Source organism: Biomphalaria glabrata, chromosome 12 (assembly GCF_947242115.1).
Source record: "Biomphalaria glabrata chromosome 12, xgBioGlab47.1, whole genome shotgun sequence".
Lineage (NCBI taxonomy): Eukaryota > Metazoa > Mollusca > Gastropoda > Planorbidae > Biomphalaria > Biomphalaria glabrata.
This window is the reverse complement of record NC_074722.1, coordinates 15,489,911-15,505,980: the sequence shown is the minus strand read 5'-3', so window position 1 is coordinate 15,505,980 and position 16,070 is coordinate 15,489,911. Positions and strand designations below refer to the sequence as shown.

The 16,070-nt window shown below is 36.8% G+C and overlaps 1 protein-coding gene across 2 annotated transcripts in view; it reads right to left on the bottom strand.

The window, feature by feature from the left end:
• The window catches only part of LOC106052192 (collagen alpha-5(VI) chain-like), a 50,732-nt gene that overhangs the window by 20,140 nt on the left and 14,522 nt on the right, over positions 1-16,070 (bottom strand). For both annotated transcript variants that reach the window (XM_056006773.1, XM_056006774.1), the window contains exons 3-5: positions 14,212-14,271; positions 9,133-9,308; positions 3,032-3,228 (exon numbers count right to left, since the gene is read on the bottom strand). In XM_056006773.1, coding sequence (XP_055862748.1) covers positions 3,032-3,228; positions 9,133-9,308; positions 14,212-14,271 — 433 coding nt within the window. The remainder of the gene's footprint in view (positions 1-3,031; positions 3,229-9,132; positions 9,309-14,211; positions 14,272-16,070) is intronic.

Genomic DNA, 16,070 nt, shown 5'->3' with positions numbered 1-16,070 from the left:
ATTCGTCCCTTTTAAAAAAGGCAGGTCAAATTAAGTAAAATAAGGTAATGTGGAGGCAAGGACCGATACTGAAGTGTAATTGATATTCGTGGCAAAAGCAACGTAAGTATATCTTAATTAGGCGTATTTATTCAAATAATATCTTCATGTTAAGCGAGACCTCTTGTAGTCTGCCTGATTATCATAAGATGTCAATAGAACGATTGTTAAACGCTCTTTCTATATTAACCTTTTTTATATTCGCAAAATGTATACTTTTTAAGAATCCTTTGAATAATTCTAATATATAGGCTCTAGCTACATTGCAAATAGAACCGGAATGTTTCTTGAAAAGAGAAGATACCCATTTAGATTAAGGCTTTGAGGGTCGCCGCCAAAATAAAATTGTCTTAAAAAAAAAGTTTATTTATAAGTGATTGATTTTGCTCTATACGTATGTTTGTAACTTCGATTTGTTACAGAACTATAATTAAAAGCTCTGAACAAAAAAAAAATAGGAATAGAGAAGAAAAATTAAGCTGACCAATACCATTCTACTCTAAATTTTGTGTATTTTTAGGATTCAAGTATAAATTGTGAGTTATAGTCCCATAGTTTTCATACAATACAAAAAATCTCAGACTGAGTAAAGGTTGGGAATAGGTGACTAGGACAAAATATTTGGGTTCCTAACTCATCTCAATTGTTACTCGGCCAACATACTAGAAAGGTGGTGGTGGTGGTGGTGGTGGGGGGGGGGGAGACACAATATAAGAATTTGTTAAAATATATCATTAGTATAGATTATTAACATAAGTATTGAATTCTGATACACATTGTGTTCTAAAGTAAAGTCAAAAGTTCCACTTTCAGACCGTGTGGTCTATAGTGCAGAGGTTGTAACAGTCATCTGTTTCTATGGCCTACGGTTTACGAGGGTGTCATGTGGCCAGCACCACCACCAACCACATTTACTTTTCCCCAACCAGTGTCAGGTACCCATTAGAGCTGGGTGAACTCAGCAGCGCTCAAATATCACGAAATTAAAAATCCAAGTCTTCACCAGGATTCGAACCCGGGACCCCCAGTTCGGAAGCCAACGCTCAGCCACAGCGCAACCCCATTGCGAGACATCTCTAGTAAAATTCAAAGTGTCGGACTAGTTGGATCCGCCAGTGGATGGGGGATAATGAACCGCAGCCCTTCTCCAAGGTGATAAAAACATTTGAACAAAACAAAACGCTAGTGGAGCTTTATAACAACACGTAATGATTTTCTGGTTGTATTTGCCGTGGGATTGTCAAAAGAGCTGAGCCGAAGGCTCTTCGAGCTCTAGGCAAGTAAGCCTGCTTGAACAAACCGTTCTGTCTGGAAGAGGTCCAAGTCAATGCCTATGTAAAACATTGCTATTTCCGATATATATCTGGCACTCTTTGCGTATGGACTAGAATGCATGGCCGGAGGCCGAGTACACCGGGAACCTCCTTCATTTTCCTATGTTGTACCAAGCTAGCCGTGCAGGACTCGCCATTAGTGTAACGGTCCCTTGAGGAACGGCGCATGGATTATCGACAGGGTCGTGGAAGCTCTCTTTCAACTCCGCACCGTGAAATGGGAAAGCTCTCATATTCCCTTGGACACTCCCACAGGAGTTTTGTTTTGCTATTCATTTAGCCTAATCACTTCTTCTAGCAATCGTTTCCACCTGAGTTCGTACTCGGGTGTTGTATTTGCCTGATCTAAAGCAAGTTCTATACAAAAGAGTGTTCATACTTACGTTCTAATCAAACTAAATTACGATAAGTTCATAGCCTCTTTTCCAATTTATGTTGCAAGTAAATATATATATATTCACCACATTCACCTTTACTAATTCCTTATTCTGTATGACCATTGGGGCATCACCCAAGATCTTTTATTTATTCCTTTCTGTGACTCTGTCTTTTCTCTTAGATAGAAACCTCTTTCAATGGCAGACCGCCCATTCCATTCTTTTTCTGGTACTGTTCTCTGACGGAGGAAGGTCTTTGCGAGCCCTAAGGACCTTGTGAAATAGCCATAAAGTTTTACTTTGCATTTTTGACAGTAGTTAGCAGGTCAGATCGTTGAACTAATCTTGTCTTTAGTCTTGTTTGTGATGCGGACTTTGTATGTGACACCTAGGATCTTCTGAAGCACACCATTCCATCGCTAGGATCTTCCTGAAGCATACTAATTCAATCGCTATGATCTTTCTGAAGCACACTAATTCCATCGCTAGGATCTTTCTGAAGCATACTAATTCCATCGCTATGATCTTTCTGAAGCATACTAATTCCATCGCTAGGATTTTTCTGAAGCACACTAATTCCATCGCTATGATCTTTCTGAAGCACACCAATTCCATCGCTAGGATCTTCTGAAGCACACTAATTCCATCGCTAGGATCTTTTTGAAGCATACTAATTCCATCGCTAGGATCTTTTTGAAGCATACTAATTCCATCGCTAGGATCTTTTTGAAGCATACTAATTCCATAGCTAGGATCTTTCTGAAGCATACTAATTCCATCGCTAGGATCTTTCTGAAGCATACTAATTCCATAGCTAGGATACTCCTCTCTAGTTCAGCAGTCAGTGTTCATGATTTGCCAGCAAATAAGAATGTGGCGTGACCAGGAAGCGCATCAGTCTGATTTTTATGTCGAGGGCTATGCCTTTGTATTTTCTTATTGTTTTGAGTCTAGCAAGTGCTGCAGTGGACTGTGTACAAACGCAAAACTTCCTCCATCTGAAGAACTTTAATATCGGTCTCTGTTCAATTTTGTTTCAATGCCTGACAATATTTCAAGCATAGGCGTAGCTAGGAATTTGACATCCTTTGAGGGGCCGGGTGCTCGACCTATTTGGGGGCCCCTGCATTTCAAGTCTATTTCCAACCTTGCCGGCGTTATACACATTGTAATAAAACTTTTTTAATACATGAAAATCTTAGGTTATTTATTTTTAGGTCAAGAGAAAATAAAATCAAGAAATGGTTCTATTTATTCAACAAAATATAGACCAAAACTCACTCTTGAGAATTCCCGTCTGTTATTACCATGCCAATCTTAGGGACCCGTGGCCTGACCCATTGATGACCTAGCTGGCTACTTCGCATATAGCTGATACCATCCCAGGTCCTAGTATAGCCGCCACTTGCGTGGGTTATATTTCCTATAGCGCCAATGACGGCATCTTTAGTGATGTAAGCACTCAAGTTGAACGATTTCTAAAATGTAAAAGATGACCATAACAATACAAATATCATAAGAATCAATAGAGCACGCTAATCTAATCAAACATTCTCCATAAATCACAATTACTCTGAAGAGAAGAAAAAAAAAAGAAAATTATTAGGAGAACAAAAGATTATGTTATTGGTTCAAACAAAGGAAATTTAATTTGAGAACTATTGAAGACCCTAGCATTACTAATATAAACAATAGTGGAGATTATCATACATGGCGGGAACGCAATAAATAGTCAAAGCTTTTTTTTTTTGAATATCCGGTGTCCAGAATGAAAGAAGTGTTGATAAGGTGTTATTTTAATGTTCAATTAGCATTGGGGCAGCACGCACTGGCTACGCCCGTTGATTTGTTTCTGGAAGCACGCACCGGCTAGGCCCGTTGATTTGTTTCTGGCAGCACACACCGGCTACGCCCGTTGATTTGTTTCTGGCAGCACGCACTGGCTAGGCCCGTTGATTTGTTTCTGGCAGCACACACCGGCTACGCCCGTTGATTTGTTTCTGGAAGCACGCACCGGCTAGGCCCGTTGATTTGTTTCTGGCAGCACACACCGGCTACGCCCGTTGATTTGTTTCTGGCAGCACGCACTGGCTAGGCCCGTTGATTTGTTTCTGGCAGCACACACCGGCTACGCCCGTTGATTTGTTTCTGGCAGCACACACCGGCTACGCCCGTTGATTTGTTTCTGGCAGCACACACCGGCTACGCCCGTTGATTTGTTCCTGGCAGCACGCACCGGCTAGGCCCGTTGATTTGTTCCTGGCAGCACGCACCGGCTAGGCCCGTTGATTTGTTCCTGGCAGCACGCATCGGCTAGGCCCGTTGATTTGTTTCTGGCAGCACTTTTACTTATCTCCCCTCCCCTGCCACCAACAAAAATTCCTTCGTACACATTCCCGTTCCCCTTTCGATATTTCTCTCGGTCTTTTGTTCTCTAAATAAAAGGGATAATCAATTTGATTTAATTAATTGTAAGCGTTTATTCGATACATTTTGAATGTAGCAAAATAACAATAGATCTAGAATTTAGATATTTAATGCTATTAGGATTTAATTATTTTGACAGTGGTACAAAGTACCATTTCTGCTCTCTCTCTCTAAAAAACAAAAAAAAACAACAACTCTAGATCTCTTGAAATAAACCGAATTCAAACTCTGATGCCATTTGTTTTTAGAAAGTTTAAAACCAAACAAAAGTTAAATGAATTTCCTCAATCATAAACAAAGTTATCCATCTAGCCAACCCAACCCAACCCAACCACAATACCAGCCAACCATCACCATCCATCCATCCATCCAACCAGCCACATCTAACCAACCAACTGTCCAACAAATCAATTATCCATCCAGCCAAACAATATACCAGCCAACCATCACCATAACCACAGCCAACAAACAAATCAACCATTTAACAAACCACAATCAACATTTTAACCACGATATTAACCAGCTTACCATCAATAACCAGTTAACCATTGCCAACCACCCATCTATCCAGCCAATCAGCCAAACAACCACAACAACCAAAACATCACTGTTAAGACGCGATTTCTTTAAAGTGTTGGTAGTTTACTCGTATCAGTTCACAAATATATTTATTTATTATAGAATTTTACAATACATAAACTTATGCGCACACGGTCAGAGTGCTAACAAAAAATGGCTGTTTCTCTCAGAAATAACATTACAAAAAATCAGACCTTAAATAGTTGTTCTCTCCATCTTTTTACACGTACCTGTACCAACACTCCACGTAGACACTTTGATTGTCTCGCGTCTCACACTCGCGTCTCACACCAGTATCAACAAACATCTTTCTCTCACCTAAGCATTGACACATACGCTCTCTCGACTCTCTGGTCTCCACAATCACCAACCATCAACCCAACCAACCACAACCTACTAAACAACTACAACCAACATATCAACCAACCACTCAACTATCCAACCAACCACAACCAACCAATCAGCCAACCACCGATCTATACAGCTAACCAATAAGAACCAACCCATCCCTCCAACCACAACCAACCAGCTAACCATTACCATCCACTCAACCAACCACAACCAACATAACAATCAATCTACCAACCATCACCAACCAACTAACCATTACCAACCATATCCAGCCAATCAACAACAACCAACCAATCACAACCACCCAACCATAACCAACCATCCATCCAACCAACCACAGCCAACCTACCAAACAACCACAACCAAACATATCAAACAACCAGCCAACTAGCCATCCAAACAGCCAATCAACAACAACCAACCAACCATCCATCCAACCAACCAATCAATCACAACCAACCAACCATCCAACTAACCACATCCCATGAAATAAGTTAAACAACCTCTTCCATCCAACCATTCACAACCATCCAACCATCCATCCATTATCAAGGGTTTAGCAATAGTTTCTATTGTTATCGATATAATTTATGTTTAGCACACATGCAGTTGCTTTTAGTAAACAAAATGTGCCAAAATATATTTTAAATGCTACAAGTTGGCAACACCACTGTAAATTACCAAAAAACAAGATTACAAAGAGAGTTTGTGTTACACAAACTCAGAGGCGGCACCCGTCGAAGTCGGATCCCTGTCGGATCTGCATATTCGCAAATAATATTCAAGAGGTGATTTAATTTTGATGGTCAAAAGTAATAATGTTTCAAAGATTCATTTGCCGTAAATTTAAATTTAAATTAAATAAAAAATAGTAGATTAGTTTTAGTATATTAAAACATTACAATATTGATCAAAACGTTTGGAAATGAAAATCTACACTTTTTTTTTACACTTTAAGTTTAGAAATTGAAATTCTACATCTTAATCTAGTCTATTTTAGTCTAAACTAGATCTAGAAATTCTAGATCTAGACTCTAAAATAATTTTAATTAGAATATAAATCCAGATCTAGATATACTGTAATAAAAATCTAGATCTAGTTTAAAAAAATCTAGATTAGATCTAAATCAAGATATCATTCCTTTTTTAAACGCGAGTCACATAACGAGGCTTAATAAACATTACTATACCGAGTTCTTTTTTCATTTCATTTGAAGAATTAATTCCATATAACGTCAGAGGGAAAAAAAACACTACGTCACACGGCCTAGCTAGACTAAAAATCGCCTTCATCAATAAGAGCCATTTATCGAGTGTTCATAGACTTTGGTGCACCGAGTGCGTTCTTTAAGCATTTCATTTAAAGAATTCATTCCATATGACGTCAAAGGAAAAAAAAACACTACGTCACACGACCTAGCTAGAATAAAAATCGCCTTCATCATTACGAGCCATTTATCGAGTGTTCATAGACATTGGTGCACCGAGTGCGTTCTTTTAGCATTTCTTTTAAAGAATTAATTCCATATGACGTCAAAGGAAAAAAAAACACTACGTCACACGGCCTAGCTAGACTAAAAATCCCCTTCATCAATACGAGCCATTTATCGAGTGTTCATAGCCATTGGTGCACCGAGTGCGTTCTTTTAGCATTTCATTTAAAGAATTCATTCCATATGACGTCAAAGGAAAAAAAAACACTACGTCACACGGCTTAGTTAGACTAAAATATTTTTTCATTAATACGAGCAATTTTTCCAGGGTTAATAGACATGGGTGCACCGAGTGCGTTCTTTTAACATTAGCCTACATTTAAAGAGTCCATTCATATGACGTCAAAGAAAAAAAATTCCATTACCTCACAATAGGCTAGTACCGGTACCATAAAAAAAAAATGTCTTTATTTACACGAGATATTTAACAAGGGTTCATAGACATTGGTGCACTGAGTTCTAATAGAATTTATTTAAAAAGGATCAAAGCCGCATTGTTTTTGCGTTTTGTCTGTCAGTCGGTCTGTCCGTCCTCTTGATATAAAAAAAGAACAACTAAAAGTTATTAAAAATTTTACGTTTCAAAACATCGCAATAATTTTTAGGTATGAACACAATTGAAAAGTTTATATAATAGATTGTTCCGGATGTTTGTATAAATAGTAAAAGAAAAAGAGAATTTCAGATAAATGTAATACCGTTAATTAAATTTTTTGGATGGTCTCGTATAAAAATTAGATGTACTACAGCCATGTGGAGAGATTTTCATACCTTACTTTGGTGCTTGGATTCTGTTTTCCTTAAAAATCGGATAATAACAACGATAATTAGATTTTTACATGTTTTAGGTAGAAAGTTAAATGTACTGTAAGAGAGTAGTGAGTTAAAATATTTTTCATAAAAATCCGTAAAAACATTATTTCGTAAATGAGAAGATTATTTGTTTATTAATTAGAAGAGGGAGTTCAAACAATTATTTGGCGTTAGTAGATTTTTAAATAAATTCGGAAATTTCTGGCGACGATTTGTAAGAAACAAAATCCGGAACTTTCTTTATCGATTACAAAACTTCTATGTTATGTTTTAGCAAGAAAATTAAATGTTTAAAAAGTAATTTTCAGTAATCAATTCTAGTAAATTACTTTTTTTTAAAGCCCTGAACAACCTATTGTCGATATCTTTTAATATTTGTTTAAAGATGAAAATACGGAACAATTTGATATTGATAACCAAATTATAGTGACGCATTGTCAAATAATACAAGTGTAATATTAGTAAATTATGCAATTTCAATCATTAGGCATAATTCATGTTTTATAAAACAATATCCGGAACATTTTTACACTTAATGAAATATAAGTCAGTATAGAGATTTTGATTTAGCATTAATATGATATTTACATAAAAAACGGAACAAAATATTATTGATAATGTGTTTTTGCAACGTTTAAGCATGGAAATTGAATGTAATATAAATTAGAAGAGCAAACAAACATTTGTTGGGGTGGATTAGTTTTGCACAAAAAAATCCGGAACAATCAATTTTTAGATACTTAAAACTATTGAGATGTTACGGGAGGAACATTAAAGTGTAAATCAGATTTTCAATAGCTTTTAGAGTTCTAGTTTTTTTTAATGTAATCGTGACGGACAGACCGACCAACAGACAAAACGCACAAAAATAATCTTCTTTTATTCGGATGGGGGCACTAAACAAAAAATAAATAAAATCTGATTTTTTAAAAAAAGTTTAAGGAATTGGTTTAGTACCTGATCATGTAGCGACGTTACGCTACTGCACGAAAATCGCTGCATAAAAAGTCCATTAAAAAAAAATGTGTGTGATATTTACATACAAAATGCATTATTAGCCTGTATAAACAAACAGAAATGTTTTCTTTTAATTTTAGCAGCTAGTTGATTAGAAAAAACATCTTTAACTATTATTTATATTTGTTGTAAACATTTCCTGTACATTTTTAAAATATATTTGACTTAGTGATACTGAAAATACACTGAAATTGTCCTTCTTTGTTAGCATATTGTAACATTGCCTCCCTTACATTTACGTAATTGTTTTAGAATTGGTGTATTTTTATGAAAAAATTGCTTGCATAATTAATTTTATAAATTAAACGGTTTGCTTTTAGAAAACCAAAAGTAGCCGTTGCACCTAAACTTTTGAAGCCGCATTCAATGATGAAATAATATTTTTCATATCTCTTCTAGTTTTCGAGATCTGAGTGTCACAGACGGACAGACGGACAGACGGACATTTTGCACAAACCTAATAGCGGCTTTTTCCCCTTACGGGGGCCGCTAAAAACAAAACAACAAAACAAACAAAATGGCAGCGCACAGATAATATTGAAGTCGCTATGGCACTTTTTTGATGTATAGTCTAAATATAAAGGTTAATTCTTACAACCAATTAAAAAAAACACTATTTAACATCTATTAAATTAAATACATTTTATTCTTATCAGCATTTTGTAAGCACGGGACGCTGATCTACAAGATTTCCGCTCTTACCTCCAAATGTAGGTTATTGGAATAAACTACGATAGCCACCCTCACTTTGTCAATGCCGATGTCAAATCGCTTCAGAAAGTCTTGAAGAAACTTGATGCCTTTTGTAAAGTCCTCCGGCAAGATGGAAGCTGAAGAGTCTAGAACAATGCCGAGCTCAAAGGCTTGATGGTCACAGACTGAACAAAAGAGTTCCAATTGATTTTAAACATATGGGGCAAACAAAATGGTCGCGGCAAGGTTTGATGCGCGTATTGTGAGGACTTCACGGGATACTGTTAGACACTTGGTTGGTATAGAGACGCACCATATTTGACGGACTTTGAACGCGACACTTTGTGACGTCACGGATTTGTGGGTTTTAATTTTGTTAATGCTATCATTAGTCAGTCAGTTGATGTCAGAAATTCAGGATAACAACATGTTATAACCGACCTGCGGCCTTTATGCATTAAACTTTATTCAAGTCTCTAACGGTCTGGACTTGGTCCGTACATCTTGTTAGTTTGTAGGTCTTGTTCATAAGTAGTTTGAACGCATCTAAACGCAACCCTCATGTTCCGCAACACCTGAATAGGTGTTCCACGAAATACTGAAGTAATTAACTAGTAGGCCACAATGTGTATTATCTCTCTAAAAATATAAGCAAAGTGTTCCGCTAACTACTCAGAATGCGCGAAGTGTTCCGCTAACTACTCAGAATGTGCGAAGTGTTCCGCTAACTACTCAGAATGTGCACTACTACTCAGAATGTGCGAAGTGTTCCGCTAACTACTCAGAATGAGCGAAGTGTTCCGCTAACTACTCAGAATGAGCGAAGTGTTCCGCTAACTACTCAGAATGCGCGAAGTGTTCCGCTAACTACTCAGAATGTGCACTACTACTCAGAATGTGCGAAGTGTTCCGCTAACTACTCAGAATGAGCGAAGTGTTCCGCTAACTACTCAGAATGAGCGAAGTGTTCCGCTAACTACTCAGAATGCGCGAAGTGTTCCGCTAACTACTCAGAATGTGCGAAGTGTTCCGCTAACTACTCAGAATGTGCGAAGTGTTCCGCTAACTACTCAGAATGTGCGAAGTGTTCCGCTAACCACTCAGAATGAGCGAAGTGTTCCGCTAAATACTCAGAATGAGCGAAGTGTTCCGCTAACTACTCAGAATGAGCGAAGTGTTCCGCTAACTACTCAGAATGAGCGAAGTGTTCCGCTAACTACTCAGAATGCGCGAAGTGTTCCGCTAACTACTCAGAATGAGCGAAGTGTCCGTTAAGGGAAACGTCTGGGAACCACTGAACTGGACTGTAGTTTTTCACGACCACACATCTATCTATGTGTAGACTAAGCATAGACTTTGCTTCTTAGAACTACTTTACAAAACCTTGTTTCAGCTTTTGTCTTTGAAGTTGTTGACGACATGTCCCAAAGCAGGACGTGTTGGCGCAGTCGATTTGTAAAGTGTAAGTTTGGTGTGTAATTAGTGTTCAATGAAGTAATGACGTAATAAAGGAGGATGGAAATATTGTCCAAAGCAAAACGAAACAATTAGACACAAAATTTGATTCCAATTTAAATGGAGACGAAAGAGATTTGTTTAATTTGTAATACCATTAACTAAACAAAAAATGAAAACTGATGAATGCTATTAAGTGCATTTCGCACAACTCACGTTTAGTTTATGAGGGTTGTCAGGAGTGGATTAGACACTAAACATTTTCTTTCTCAATACTTAACATTTTTCTTTCTCAACACTAAACATTTTCTTTCTCAATACTAAACATTTTCTTTCTCAATACTAAACGTTTTTCTTTCTCTATACTAAACATTTTTCTTTCTCAATACTAAACATTTTTCTTTCTCAATACTAAACATTTTTCTTTCTCAATACTAAAAATTTTTCTTTCTCAATACTAAACATTTTTCTTTCTCAATACTAAACATTTTTCTTTCTCAATACTAAACATTTTCTTTCTCAATACTAAACATTTTTCTTTCTCAATACTAAACATTTTTCTTTCTCAATACTAAACATTTTCTTTCTCAATACTAAACATTTTCTTTCTCAATACTAAACATTTTCTTTCTCAATACTAAACATTTTCTTTCTCAATACTAAACATTTTTCTTTCTCAATACTAAACATTTTTCTTTCTCAATACTAAACATTTTTCTTTCTCAATACTAAACATTTTCTTTCTCAATACTAAACATTTTCTTTCTCAATACTAAACATTTTCTTTCTCAATACTAAACATTTTCTTTCTCAATACTAAACATTTTCTTTCTCAATACTAAATGTTTTCTTTCTCTACTCGTATACCTTGTACTTGTACTTTGAGCGCCTTGTATTTTCTTTTAGTTCCCTACGTCATAGTCTGGCGATGTGGACATTCTTTGTTCACGAGACAGTTCACCCTCTGAAGTTGGTTGAAACGGACGTGTGTCTGGTCCGTACAAGATTCTTAGTTAGGTGAAACTAATGGGCATCTTTAGTACTAGTTCTTGGACCAAATATTCCTGTAGGATTTTTGGACCCCTGTATAGGGCGAGTTTCTTTGTTAATTATATCTCTATTTTCTGAGAGGTTGTGGTTACTCATTTTAGTCTTAGATTACACGTTGAGATCTTTTTGTTTATTTCTTTTAGGGTGTCAGTGTTGGCGTTGTATTACTAATTGCCTGTGTCAGAACTGTCTTACTGTGAGCCAAAGTTGTGGATGACTGCAGATACTGAATAGTCTTAGAGCTGTAGTATGATTGGATGATAAAACCGCAAGCTGTGAATTGGTTGTTCCAATCTTTGTTTACTTATCAAGATTTGATGACATCACCAGCATTTTTCTTATTAGCCAAATCATCAACGATTTTCTAGTCCTTTAGCCAAATGTAAAGGAATTCTTTCTTACTTAGAAACATTATTAACGGTCAAACCAGAGTTTTCTCAGTGAGGTAAACAAGCCAGTAATTCGTTTCCCAACGATATACATCAACTGTCGAATTTCTAAAAAAGTTGGGGGGGGGGGGCGATCGCCCCAGCTGCCAAGTATGGCTGTCTGACTTTTGCAGATTACTCTGGAGATGGTCTGGGTTTCTTGTACTGGTGTATTCGATGCACTTAACTAACAAGTAACAAGACCTACACATGTAACAAGTAACAAGACCTACACATGTAACAAGTAAAAAGACCTACACATGTAACAAGTAACAAGACCTACACATGTAACAAGTAACAAGACCTACACATGTAACAAGTAAGAAGACCTACACATGTAACAAGTAACAAGACCTACACATGTAACAAGTAACAAGACCTACACATGTAACAAGAAGACCTACACATGTAACAAGTAACAAGACCTACACATGTAACAAGTAACAAGACCTACACATGTAACAAGAAGACCTACACATGTAACAAGTAACAAGACCTACACATGTAACAAGTAACAAGACCTACACATGTAACAAGTAACAAGACCTACACTTGTAACAAGTAACAAGACCTACACATGTAACAAGTAACAAGACCTACACATGTAACAAGTAACAAGACCTACACATGTAACAAGTAAGAAGACCTACACATGTAACAAGTAACAAGACCTACACATGTAACAAGTAACAAGACCTACACATGTAACAAGTAACAAGACCTACACATGTAACAAGTAACAAGACCTACACATGTAACAAGTAGAAGGACTAAGTTCAAACCATAATACAAACTTTGATGACGTTTAATATTGAAAAGGCCACAGTCGAGTGTCTGTCTGTAATATCTCGTTATCTCTATGAAGTCCTAACACCGACTGACTTCATTTACATAATTAATCTCTAACCAAACTAAGTCGTGACGTCACTAAATGTCGCGTTCAAAGTCTGTCAACTATGGTGCGTTTCTGTACAAATTAATAATACTAACTTAGCGTCTCACACTCTGATCAGGGCCGGTCCTACAGATTGCGGGGCCCTAGGCGAAACGGATTGCGCGGGGCCTATTCTGGGTTGTGATAAGGATAATAAGTGAAAATTAATTTTTCGTATTAGAAAATAAATTCGTCTTTGCATTTTATTCATATAATACTTTACTAAGTACAAAATCACTGACAAATTAGCTTTACGAGCCATCTACAGAAGATATTAGTTTTTCAACAAAAGGCCGATAAACATTTAGATCTGCCTTTTAGATTTACTATCCACTAGCAAAATATCGCTTTTGTCTGTTTTTTAAAAGTCGAGATAGATTTAGATCTATATTTCTAAGCCAGGGACTATAAAAGTAAACTAAGTATTTCAACTTCTTGTTTTTGGTTAAAATTTGCCTTATTTTTATTAAATGAAAGCTGACAATGTCGTTTTTTTTAAATCACGAGTAGGATTGGCGTTGTTCATATTTAATGGCAGTCCAAAATGACAATTGTGTCTGTTTTTAAGGAGATTTGCATCAGTTTTCAGAAGATTTTAATAATTTCAGGAGATTTTCATGATTTTTTCGTATATTTTTTTTTTTTTTTTTAAGGATTCGATTAAGAGATTGAGCCTTTTCAAAACAATCAGATCAATTATAAGACATCACTTAGCCCATGGGAGGCGCGGTGGCTGAGCGGTAAAGCGCTTGGCTTCCGAACCGGGGGTCCCGGGTTCGAATCCTGGTGAAGACTGGAATTTTTAAATTTTGAATCTTTGGGCGCCTCTGAGTCCACTCAGCTTTAATGGGTACCTGACATTAGTTGGGGAAAAGTAAATGCGGTTGGCTACATGACACCCTCGTTAACCGTCCACAAAAACAGATGAACTTTACATCATCTGCCCTGTAGACCACAAGGTCTATAAGGGGAACTAGTTAGGCCAGGTTCACATCTAACTTTACATTCACTTTCACCTATCCTTTCACCTATCCGTTGGTGCACTACACAAGATCTGTTAACCTTCTTTCTCCATTCTTATCTCTCATTTGTCTTTGATATAATTTCATTCGGATGTTCTTTCTGAAAATGTTGAAGCCTGCCTGGGTGGACCACTTCTGGGGCCGATTTTGAGTTTGTGTTTCCACTCAAACTGTCTTTTGTAACTTAGTTTTTACTTACTGATGTTATTGTTGTCCGCCAACGTGTTCCTTTTTACATGAATCAAACTTTCTTGGAAATCTAAAACATAAAGCAAACAAAAATATACAAAATACTTAAAACAACAAAAAAAAAACCAACAAAAAAAACTCATTTTAAGTGTAATTGCATCAATAAGTTTGGTTCAGTCATGCATAGTTAAATGTGTGACATATCTAGAACAATAAATCTTTGCGCAGTTTTATGATATTTTCTCAAAACCCTACGATCCTATCACTTGTCTGGACCAGTTGGGCAAGGGGAGGGGGGGGGAGAATGAAGGAGGTACCTTTTTGAATGTTGCCGTAATCGCTTTTGAATTAATAAACAAAAGGTGAAAGACATGAATTTGAACTCGAGGGTTTAAGCCTCCTCAAGCCAAATCACTAACCACTGCCTACGAAGCACTTATGAAAATAGAATGCTTATAATTATCTATTGTAGACTTCAAAGAGTCGACCTATTTCTATCTACAAAGCACTAAGGGGACTAATTCAAATTATAACACATCAGTCAGTACATTGTCTTTCTTTTGTACGATATCAAACTAAATAGTTAATTAACTTATGAGCATAAAAAAAATGATTCTTGGTTGGTCAGGTCCTACAAATATTTATGCAAAATTTCAGCATGATCAGAGATTGTGTGTCGGAGAAATAACGTGTACAAACTTTTTACCAGACAGACAGACCGAGTGAGTGAGTTGATAGAAGCTTTGTAAAAAGAAAACCAAGATCATGACAGTGTATTATTGAACCGAAACCTAAAAGTAGGCCATTTGTCATTTGACATTTGAACAGAAAAGGAACAACAAAACTTCAGAAGATGGACTGTAGGGCCGGCCTCCACTCGTGGACCGCTTCCAAAACTGTAAAACCCGTATATCCGATTGTATAATATTCTCTTATTAAAGGGAATCATGCAGCGTTTTGAGTGGCTTTTGTCTAGCGCTTTATAGAGTCTAGATCTTTTCATTGTGAAACAAACCTGCACACTTTTGGGCAAGAATGTTATGGCCTGCAACCCTTAGACCATGTTTCGGTAAGCTTTAATTCCTATAGGCCTACATACTATACCATTATGGGAGTCAATATCTGCACTTGAAAGTAGCAGTATTATACAATGTTATTAAAAGCCAAAAGCTTCTATGCAGTATTATGAAAGGGGTTGTTCCGAATTTTTTTCTGAGTCACGTGATGGTGTTTAATTTCTGTTTATAGACGGAACCTGATAAGCGTGTTAGGTCAATTTTTAGTGGTTTTAATCAATTCAAGTGCGGCAAACAATATATTAACCGCAGGAACATCAAGTACACCCTTTTTATATCTTAAATCTTAATTGAAGCCGAAGCGTATAATAGATTCTAGTCTTTAGACTTATGGAGCTCAAGGTCTAAATCTACAGTAGGCCTATATAGATCTAAACACGTTAGGATAACTCATCTTAATCCACATCCTCCATGACCAAAAAGTAAATAGACTGTGTCCCACAAATTTTAACAACCTGGTCAGATAGACGTACACATGTAGGCCTAGTGTACTGGTGTAGCGTAGTCGATACTTCAAGACCACCCTGTTTGTGTGTGTTATGTAATAGTGGTTGCTGAATGTTGAGAGGTCAGACAAGAAAATAACACACTGGCGTGGCTAGTCAAGCATGTACCTAGATTTATCTTTACTCTAAAATAGTTACACACCCTCCGTGCTCAAAAAGTAAATTGACTGTGTGTCCGATTGATTTCAACAATCTGGTCAGATAGACGTACACATGTAGGCCCTGTGTACTATAGAGTGTAGTCCATAATGACAAGACCACCCCGCGTTTAATAGTTATGTAATAGT